Source organism: Triticum aestivum, chromosome 4B, assembly GCF_018294505.1.
Source record: "Triticum aestivum cultivar Chinese Spring chromosome 4B, IWGSC CS RefSeq v2.1, whole genome shotgun sequence".
NCBI lineage: Eukaryota > Viridiplantae > Streptophyta > Magnoliopsida > Poales > Poaceae > Triticum > Triticum aestivum.
The window spans coordinates 650,066,770-650,077,751 of record NC_057804.1 but is presented as its reverse complement, the minus strand read 5'-3'; the positions used below and the strand labels follow the sequence as shown (position 1 = coordinate 650,077,751).

Genomic DNA, 10,982 nt, shown 5'->3' with positions numbered 1-10,982 from the left:
ACATACACATCAAAAAACATCCGAAAAAAGTATTAGCGCGCGCGCACACACACACACTTGCTGATTAATACAATATTTATGTTAATATATGTTCATACATTACTTATACACAAAAAAACATGTATATTAAAATTGGCTTATTGTTTTTCGCTTTTGGGCCGGGAATTTGTCCTTTTGCGCAGCTTACAAATTACCACATCATTTGATGAACATTTACACATATGTAGCAAACACTATAAGTTTTCGAATAAAAAAGTTTGAACTTTTTTTAAGAAAATAGAAAATCTTTTTAAAAAATACACGGCTCTGAGGTGTTTGGGAACCAAAATTTCGCACTGACATATCCCGCCCTTTTAATAAGGATAAGCTAAAAAAATGAAGAAATTTTGAATCAGCGTGGTATAATATTAAAAAATATGTGTAAACAGATAGGAAATTATGTGGTATAATATGTATCTACGATTAGGTATATAGTTATTAATTTGGACTAAAGATAACCCCAATATGAATATACAGGGCATTTTAGGGACAACTTGAATACCAAGCTCATTAATTGTCAACTAGCAATAATCACGATCCCCCTTAACGTGCTCGAACCCACTCGTGCGTCTCTTATTGCATGCATAGAGGTTCGCGCGCATATATCGTATTAGCTGCACTCATGAACTATTAGTGAGACTTGAAACATTTCTCAGAGGCGATGAGATGCACGCCGCCTTGCATAACGGAAATACCGGAAGGAGGGAGTGATTCTTGTTGTACAAATTTAAATCAGCTGGCAAATAATAATTACAATTAAAACATTATGTATAAATATAGAAGATTATAAGTGAGGTATAATATTTATCTACCATCTGATGTATAGTTATAAAACTGGACTAAAGATGACTCCGACAAGAAGGGTATATAAAAGCATTTTATGAACAACTCGTGTACCAAGCTCATTAATCACCAACTAGCGACAAAGACGATCTCCCATTATACGCGGAAAACCTGAAACTCACTCATGTATCTCTTATTGCACTCACATAAGTTCCCACACATATATCATATTAATTTCTCTCATGAACCGTTAGTGAGACTTGAAACATTTATCTGAGAAGATGAGATGCACGTCGCCTTGTATAATGGAAATACCGAGATGGGGGAGAGGTATTCTCATGTGTACAAATTTAATCAGCAAGCCAATAATAATTACAATCAAAGCACTATATAAAAATGTAGAAGATAATAAGTGAGGTATAATATTTATCTAATGTTAGATGTACAGTTATAAAATTGGACTAAAGATTACTCGGACAGGAACAGGCTATATAATGCGTTTTATGGACAACTAATATACCAAGCTCATTAATCATCAACTAGCGACAATCATGATATCCCTTAATGCACTCAATCCCAATTGTGTTTCTCTCCCTTGACGCATACATGTTTCCACATATGTATCATATTAACCACGGTTGCGCACTATAGGTGAAACCTTTGTCACGGGCGATAAGATACACACGCCTTGCATAACGGGAATACCAGAAGGGGCTAACTGCTCCTATTGCATGTGATAGGGAACAACTAGTTGGAGGGTGTAATCACACGGGGCATTTACCTCATGTCGCACGTTGGGCGCTTTATTTTCTTTTCTGGTTTTACTTTTATATTTTCATGGTTTTTATTTTTTTTCATTTTTATTGTTTTTAATCTTTCTAGGTTTTCTTAGGTTTTTCTCTTTCTCGGTTTTTTGGGGGATTTTGTCTGTCATGAGCGGGGAGCACATTTGTGTTTTCATATGAAACATAGTAGTGCTTCACCTCGCGGGAAGCACATGTGTGAGTTAGTGTGCTTCTCTCTTATCAAGGCTTCCGTGTACAGCGCAGTAGTGCTTCACACTACAGGGAACACAAGTGTGCCTCATCGGGAAGCACGTTTTGTTTGAATTGGGAGCACTATTTAGATAACACTGGAAGCGCAAGTTACTACTAGCTGAAAGCATAGATGTACCAACAAAATTAATTGAATCCTATCAACATAGGAATTAGTTTCAAATATCTCGACTCAATAAACGCAAGGTGAAAATGGTTTGTGATTTGGATGCACTGTCCAAGAGATAAATCATTTTGAATGACTCTACAAAAACTGAACAAACAGTCAACCTTCCATTATCAAGTGCGGGGTGAGAAAAACCCACCAAAGCTCTTGGTTGCGACAAGTGGCACGCATGTGGTGCGCCACTTGTCACTACGAGAGGAGAAGGGATAACCTTTGCATGGGAAACCCCTTAAATAGTGATTTTTAAGCACATACGAATCTGATACGGTAAGGTCGAAAAGTAACATCTCATATATTGCGAGAAAGAAGAAGTGCTCGCCTCTAGGTGATTCATTGTGGGGAGTAGAGAGCATAAGAGGTGCACCTAGTGTTAGCTGTTCTGGGAAACTTGTGTGTAGTTTAAAGGTTTTGTCCAAAAATAATAATTCTTCTTCTATGTTCTTATTCATTTTTTTCTCATTTTAAACTTTTTAAATACACGGTGACACTTTAGCGTTAGCGGTTCTGGGAAACTTGTGTGTAGTTTAAAGGTTTCGTCAATTTTACTTCTTCTTCTATGTTCTTATTCAAAATTTTCTCTTCTTAAAACCTTTAAATACATGTTGACACTTTACAAATACACTTTAAGTTTTTTTTCAAAAAAATAGGTACATATTAAAAAAAAATCAAGTGCATATTCAACATTTTAGAATACATTTTGAGCATTTTTATAATGCACTTTCAACATTTTTTAAATACATGTCACACGTTAAACATTTTTCAAATACATGTTCAACATCTTTCTAATACACAGTGAGCATGCTCTTCAAACATATTAAACATTTTTAAATTCATAGTAAATATTTCTAAAACATATTGATTTTTTTAAATATAGAGTGAATATTTGTAAAATTAAAATCCCTCTGTTCCTAAATTTGCACTCTAAAATATGTTTATATATATCCGTATATAGTTCATATTGAAATTTCTAAAAGGGCTTATTAGAAACGGAGGGAGTACTTAGCATTTTCTTACAAAGACCGTGATCATTTTTTAAGTACACGGCGAATATTTTTTAATACACAATGGTCCTATTGTAAACACGTGACAAACCAAAAAACATATTAAACATCTTTAAAAAAGATGGTGCTCATTTTTAAGTATAAGATACATGACCAACATTTTTTTAATACATGATGACCATTTTTAATATACAATGAAGAATTAAAATACACGATGAACATGCTTGTATAAAGATGTGAACAGTTATTTAAAATACACAATAAAAAATCTCGCAATAATCCTTTGCCAAACACACGATCACACGATGAACATTTTATAGAACATTTTTAGGAATTATAGGAACAGTCTTTTAAAATGTTTCAAATCTATTAATTAGAGCATTTTCAAAAAGAAAAAAAACAAAAGAGGAGGAAGATGACAAAACAATACATAACGACAGATGCTCGTTCTCGGTCCAAGGTTGATAAAACCAGTACTAAGGTGTAGTGGGCCGGCCCTTGGGGATAGTTGTACGCAAGTGGCTACTCCAACAAATGGCACATATGCAGTGTGACAGTTGCTCAAAAAAACATGTAGTGTGACACTTAATCTGGGAGTTGGGAGTGATCCTATTTGACGCGTTTAGCGTCAAATTGCCGTTGTTTCGCACAAGCCCGCTCCGATTGGGCAGCCCATTCGCGACTCAACCAGTACTACAGCGACTTGACCGGGGTACTGCAGCTACTTTACCGAAAATTGTGACTAAACTATTTTAGCGACTTGACTGGATACTATAGCGAGCACATTTTCTGAGTTGGTTTTTTATTTGATTTTAAGAAAAGTGAAATGTTTTTTTTAAATTGAGAACATTTAAGGTAAAACGTGAAACAGTTTTCTGAAAAATAGTCAACATTTTTCCAAAAACACTAACATTTTTAAAGTGTTTGTCAACATTTTCTAAAACCCAAACATTTTATGAAACACAATATTTTTCAAAAGTACAAACATTATTTGAAATTATTAAATATCACAAAAAAAAGACCAACATTTTTTGAAAACATGAACATTTATGCAGGATACCTTCAAGACGTGCCCGGGTAAGGAGCGTGGATGGTGGTCGAAAAGGACGAGGTTGCAGAAGCCTGATGCGTGCCCTCTTCACATCAGACATAGAACCTTTTGCGAACCAACCTGCGATTGTATGGTTAGAGAGACAGTAGTATTCCCAACCCATCAGGGTTCAACTCCTGGTGATCGCATTGTTCCTGGATTTATTTCAGAATTTTCGGCGATGCACTTTCGGTGGGAGGAGACATTCCCGTCGACGACGAGGCGCCTACGGTGACTTCGTAAATTTCAAGATGACATGCCGGCTCAGTCTCTCGGAGGTGCTTATAGGGGTAGGGTGTGCGTGTGTGCGTCATAGGAATGAGTGTATGCGCGTATGTATGAGCGATTGTGTCTGTACTGATGTTCAAAAAAAAAGACAGATAACTTTTTTTTTTAGAAAACAAAAAAGACAGACCACCTGCCTGCACCACCATATCCCTCCCGCCCGGGTGGGCCGGCCGGGATGGCCCGTACCACGCAGCACTCCAAGAAAACCGCGGCCGCACGACGCACAGAAACTCCACCGAAAGCGAAAGCTCCCTCCCGCCGATTGTTTGCATGCTAAAATCCATTTCTTGTTTCTTTTTCCGGAACCCACTCCTATCCATCTCCCTCCCATTGTTTTGGCACCGCCGCCGAACCCACCCTCCCGAAACCATGGGCCAACCCACCTACAAAACCCTCCTGCCCCCCATCCCCGCCGTCCCACACCACCATCACCACCACCACTTCACCGGACCGGAGCAAGAAGATAGACCTTCAGAGGAGGAAAGAAGGAAGCAAGGCCGACGACGATGCGGGCGAGCTGCAACGGCTGCCGGGTGCTGCGCAAGGGCTGCGCCGACGACTGCACCATCCGCCCCTGCCTGGCCTGGATCCGGAGCCCCGACGCGCAGGCCAACGCCACCGTCTTCCTCGCCAAGTTCTACGGCCGCGCGGGGCTCATCAACCTGCTCGCCGCCGCCCCCGACGACGCCCGGCGCCCGGCGCTCTTCCGCTCGCTGCTCTACGAGGCGTGCGGCCGCGCGGCCAGCCCCGTCTACGGCGCCTCCGGCCTCTTCTCGACCGGGAACTGGGAGGCCTGCCAGGCCGCCGTCCAGGCCGTGCTCGAGGGCCGCCGCATCCCCCAGGTCGCCGCCGACCAGGCCGCCCCGCACCCCGGCCTCCTGGCGGCCTACGGCGTCCGCCGTATCCCCAAGGACGGCATCGACCGCGCGTCCGCCGCGCTCCGCGTCTCGCCCGCTGGCCGCGCCAGCTTCAAGCGCGCGTCCTCCTCCTCCTCTTCGGCGGCCAGGTCCAAGCGCGACGGTGGCCACGAGGAGGCGTCGGCCGGCAGCAGCCACGACCACGGTGTTGAAGACGACGGCAAGGCGCTGGCAGCCGAGCAGAAGAGGGGACAGTCGTCGTCGTCGGAGGCCGAGGCGGGCTCGCACGTGAGCCAGGCAGAGCAGAGCGCGAGCGCCACTGTGCCGCAGGTGGCAGAGGACGACGGCGAAATTGATCTGGAGCTGACCCTCGGGTTCGGGCCGGCCACGCGCGTGCTGAGGTCGCCGCCGGCGCGCTTCGAGGCCAGCAGCTTGAGCGCCGAGTCCGGCCACATCGGCCTGCTGCTTGGGCTGCCGGTGTGAGACAAGAGAAGAGACCCGGCGACAGTGCCGTCCTTCGTACTGCTAGCTGAGAGAGAAGAGAGAAGAGAGGAGAGAGAGAGAGAGACAAAAATGGCAGTTTTTTTGGGATCATCGTTCGTGTCATACTGACACCTTTGGAATAGAGATATCGAAGAGAAGAATATTGTGTAGTGCCTATATAAAACCTGTACAAATTAAATTAAATCAAGAAACCTTTTTGTCTCTGCTGAGGGATTTGGTCAAGGGGATACATCTATTAATTAATTTCCAAAAATAAATGGATATATATGCGTGAGTACACCTTAGAGATACTTTTTTTTTGAGACAAACACCTTTGAGATACATGTACTTTTGGAGGTGGGTCGAAATTTCATGAGCTGACTACATGAGCGCACACGACGCATGACGGAACATAACCTTCACGCGCCTTTCACTGCCATTGACCGCACCACCGGAATAGGGACATAGCAGAAATTACCCTATTTCAACTCTAGGGCATGGATGCCTCACTACCACACAAAACCTAAAAAGGAAATGAGGCCCTCTTGCTGGTGATGGACCGGGATCCGCTGCACCTCCAGGGCTCATAGGACCATCGAAGGTGAGGCGGGCCGTGAGTGACAACGGCGAGAAGCGAGGGCGGCCGGATGTGAGGAGACATGATTCTTTTACAAGATGGGGGAGATTTGTATAGGGAAAAATCATTCACTCAAGTTGCAGAAAAAAGTATATTTTTTTAGGGGTAGGAAAAGTTCACTTTTTTTAGAAAGAAAAGGTTGGCTATGATTGGAAAATTGGGAATGAGATCAATGTGTTGGGTCTGCCCAACTAAAATGAGCCGGAAAGACATGGGAGGAGGACACAAACATCATAAGTCCTACGATGGAGTTGAGTTGTATCTCGTTGAGTTTCATCGAACAAAGATGGAACAAAAGAAGAAGAAAAAACACGATGCAATGACATCCCCTTTCTAGGACGTCGCTGCCTTGGACAAACACTAATTGCACCAGTACGTGTGCCCAACGGTTGACACCAACCTACAACTCGTTGGAACCCCTCCAAGGAAGGCCATCAACATGGAGAAAGCGAGCAACTATTATTCCCATCACCGCCATTGCCTCAACTTCACAGACACCAAAAATCTCAAGAACCCTGGACCAGACACACAAATGTAGGGTTCCCTTGCCATCCTGTTTGATGCATGACCAATGGAGGGTATAGAAACCCGCGGCAACGTTGGTGGGTTGAGGAGAAATGTTGGACTCCTCCTGGTCAACTCGTATCTTCTGAAACCTAAAAAACTAACTTTTATTTTATCAGAGGAACCATTACTGCTCAGGCGATATTTCAATTTTGATTGAATTCCATGTGAGGACTTCGGAAGGCAAGGGCACCAAAGCTGGGACAAAGACGAATTTGGTTGCACGTTGCAGAAATTGTGGCAACTTAAGATATACAATGGAAACCGTATGTAATTGATTGCACCTGTGAGCTATGGATGAGACCAAAATCATTTATCGGAGGTGATGATATGCCCGTTGCTTTGCGTGACCGAAATAACGAACACAGGAATGTTTCTCAGGTGTACAAATATGAATCGGCAATATTAGAAAAATTATATGTAAATATAGAAGAGTCTGTGCAGTATAATATTTATTCACATTTTATTACAAATAAAAAAGTCTACTATTTCTTGTAATTTTCATGAACCTTTGTACATTCGATATAAATTCATGAACATTTTTTAGACCCTTGTACATGTCTTTAAAACCCATGAACCTCTTTTACAAATTCACATACATTTTTTAGTCCATATGTATTTAAAAAATGAAAAACTTTCAAAAAACATTAATAGTTTTTTAAGTATATGAATAAATAAATTTCATGTGCATTTTGCTTAAATTATGAATGTTTTTAAACACCTCAATTATTTTTAGAATTCATAAACCCTTTTTTGTAACCTGCAAAAAATATAGTCTGAGTATTAGAACAGCTAGAAATTGTGATGAAAGCTAAAATTAGAGAGAAAAATAAGTTGCAGCGTCCTCGCTGGGCTTTTCTCTAGCATTCGGCCCATTAGACTCGGCCTAGTAGTAATAATGTTAGTACCCCATGGCCCATGATTGTTGGGAAGCTGTGCAACTGCTATAATTGCATTTGAGTATATAGGGAGCAACTAGTTGGAGGGTGCAATCGCACGGGGAATTTTTCTCGTGTCACGCGTTGGGCGCTTCCTTCATCAGGTGTTTCTTTTCTTTGATTTTATTTTATTATTTTTCATGGTGTTTTTGTTCTTTCGAGTTTTTATGGTTCTCAAATTTTTGGGGTTTTCTTATGTTTTTTCCGTTTCTCAATTTTTTTCCGGGTTCTTCTCTGCCACGAGCAGGGAGTACATGTTTGTTTTCATGTGAAGCATATTGGTGATTTTATTTTTCCTTTTTTCTTCTTCTTTTTATCCTTTTCTTTCTTAATTTGCAAACATCTTTCAAATTCGTGAACATCTTTTAAAGCTGTGAACATATTTTAAAATCATGATCTTTTTTGAAATTGCGAACATTTTGTAAACTCATGAACATTTTAAAAAAAATTGTGAACATGTTTTGAATTCGTGTTTTTTTTTGAAATAGTGAGCATTGTGAAATATTGTGGTTCGAATATTGTGGAACATTCAGTTTTCAACCCAGGGTACTGCAGTGACTTGAAGGAATATTGCGTAGCCTTGACTTGGATAGTATAGAAAGCATTTTTTTTTCAGTCGGTCCTTTATTTAGTTTTAGAAAAGGCGAATATTTTTTAAAAAAAATTGAGAACATGTTTTCTAAAAGGTGAAACTGCTTTTGAATTATTATTTTCAAAAATAGTAACTTTTAAAGTATTTGTGAACATTATTTAAAACACAATAATTTTATGAAGCACGATAATTTTTCTAACACAATTGTAATTATTAAATATTAAAAAAAGGATACCACCTTGACATGATTGGGTAAGTGGCGTAAATTGTGGCCGAAAAGGTAGAGGTTGAAACCTAATGCATGAGCTCTTCATGTCAGACAGACAACCTGCCTGTCTTCACGATATCCCTCCCTCCCGGATTGGCCGGGATGTCCCCTACCATACAACGCGCACACAGCACTCCAAGAAAACCGCGGCGGCACCCGGGAAGGATACTCCACCGAAAGCTCCCTCCCGCCTATTGTTTCTCAGCTAAAATCCATTTCTTTCAGAAAATTCAATTCGGTTGAAAACTGAATGCGGTAACTATGTTTTTCAAATACCTCATTCCTATCATAGAAGACCGGCACCTTTGGATGAGCCCGAACTCATTAGACCCGGTGAACAATAAGATAAAATAAAATAGCATGATTTTTTTTGAAAATTCCGATTATTTTGTGGTGCAATATGCTCAAATGCGTGATGCGTGATGTCTTTTTTGCCACTGACATAACACACATGAGCATTTTGAACCACAAAAAAACCAGATTTATTTTAAGAAAAATTACTATTTAAGAAGATTTTACTGTTGCTCATATGAGAGAATAGCCGCATCCGTTTCTTTCTTTCTTCCTTTTGTGGAGCACAGCACCGGCATGATCGATCTCCCATAGTTTTGGCAGCGGCGCCGAACCCACCCTCCCAAAACCATGGGCCAACACACCTATAAAACCCTCCCGTCTCTCCGCCGTCCCACACCACCAGTTCACCGGAAGAAGAAGAAGATAGACACTGAACCACCTCGACCGATCGACCATGCGGGCGAGCTGCAACGGCTGCCGGGCGCTGCGCAAGGGCTGCGCCGACGACTGCACCATCCGCCCCTGCCTGGCCTGGATCCGGGGCGCCGACGCGCAGGCCAACGCCACCGTCTTCCTCGCCAAGTTCTACGGCCGCGCCGGGCTGCTCAACCTCCTCGCCGCCGGCACCGACCCCGCCCTCCGCCCGGCGCTCTTCCGCTCGCTGCTCTACGAGGCGTGCGGCCGGGTGGCCAACCCCGTCTACGGAGCCACCGGGCTCTTCACGACGGGCCAGTGGGAGGCGTGCCAGGACGCCGTCCAGGCCGTCTTCGAGGGCCGCCGCATCCCCGTCCGCTCCGGGGCCGTCAGGCATCCCGGCCTCGTGGCGGCGTACGACGTCCGCCGCCATGTCCCCAGGCCCAATGTCGTCCCTGCGCCTGCAAACGCCGCCGGCCCGCTCGCGCTCGGCGTCTCGCGCGCCATGTTCAAGCGCGCGTCCTCCTCTTCGACGGCCAAATCCAAGAGCCCCTCCGGCGCCGGGCGCGGCGAGCACGACGGTGACCTCGACCGCGTGCCGAGCCACGGCGAGTCGGCCGGCAGCCACGACCACGTCGAAGACGACGGCGTGGCAGTGGCAGTGGCAGTGGCAGCCAAGCAGGTGAGGGGAGAATCCAGGGACGCCGAGGCTGAGGCGGCCTCGCACGTCAGCCAGGCAGAGCGGAACCCCCCAGTGCCGCAGCTGGCCCGGGAAGACGACGACGAAATTGGACTGGAGCTGACGCTCGGGTTTGGGTCGTCAACGCGCGTGCTGAGGTCGCCGCCGGCGCGCTCCGACGCGGCCAGCAGCTCGAGCGCCGAGTGCGGCCACATCGGCCTGCTGCTTGACCTGCCGGTGTGAGAGAAGAGACGCGGCCACAGTGCCGTCCTTCGTACTGCTAGCTGAGAGAGAAGAGAGAAGAGAGGAGAGAGAGAGAGAGAGAGACAAAAATGGCAGTTTTTTTGGGATCAATATGAGTATTAGAGAAGAATAATGCAGTATCTGAAACCTGGAAATTTTCAAATTAAATTCAAGAAGTTTGTGTGTATGCTGAGTGCTTTGCTCTAGGGTATACATCAATGAAATCAATTAATTTTCAGAAAATAAATGACTATATCTGTCTTGTTTTGGTATTTGAAGACTATGCGTGAGGGGGAGTGAGCGATTGATCGTACTATTAAATACAACAAATGGTTCGATGCAAAAAAAAAAAACAATACAACAAATGGCGTGTACACCTTATAGATACATGTACTTTTGTAGGTAGATCGAAACTTCACGGACCTCGACACACCGGCACCGACCGCACCTGCACACGCCGCAGGATCCAACTAGATCCGACGGAACATAACCTTCACGAGCCCTTCAATGGCACTAGTGGCACCACCCGAGCAGGGACAAAGTGGCGTCTCTCGCCGCTCCGGAACAGACACAAAACGTAAAAAAGGGAAT

The 10,982-nt window shown here is 44.0% G+C and overlaps 2 protein-coding genes across 2 annotated transcripts; both read left to right on the top strand.

The window, feature by feature from the left end:
* Positions 1–4,847: 4,847 nt before the first annotated feature.
* On the top strand, positions 4,848–5,984 carry LOC123089623 (LOB domain-containing protein 41). Its single transcript, XM_044511253.1, has one exon. The coding sequence runs from the start codon at positions 4,929–4,931 to the stop codon at positions 5,760–5,762; it is 834 nt and encodes a 277-aa protein (XP_044367188.1). The 5' UTR covers positions 4,848–4,928; the 3' UTR covers positions 5,763–5,984.
* Positions 5,985–9,470: 3,486 nt separating this feature from the next.
* Positions 9,471–10,471, top strand: LOC123089622 (LOB domain-containing protein 42). Its single transcript, XM_044511252.1, has one exon. The coding sequence runs from the start codon at positions 9,510–9,512 to the stop codon at positions 10,389–10,391; it is 882 nt and encodes a 293-aa protein (XP_044367187.1). The 5' UTR covers positions 9,471–9,509; the 3' UTR covers positions 10,392–10,471.
* Positions 10,472–10,982: the final 511 nt, after the last annotated feature.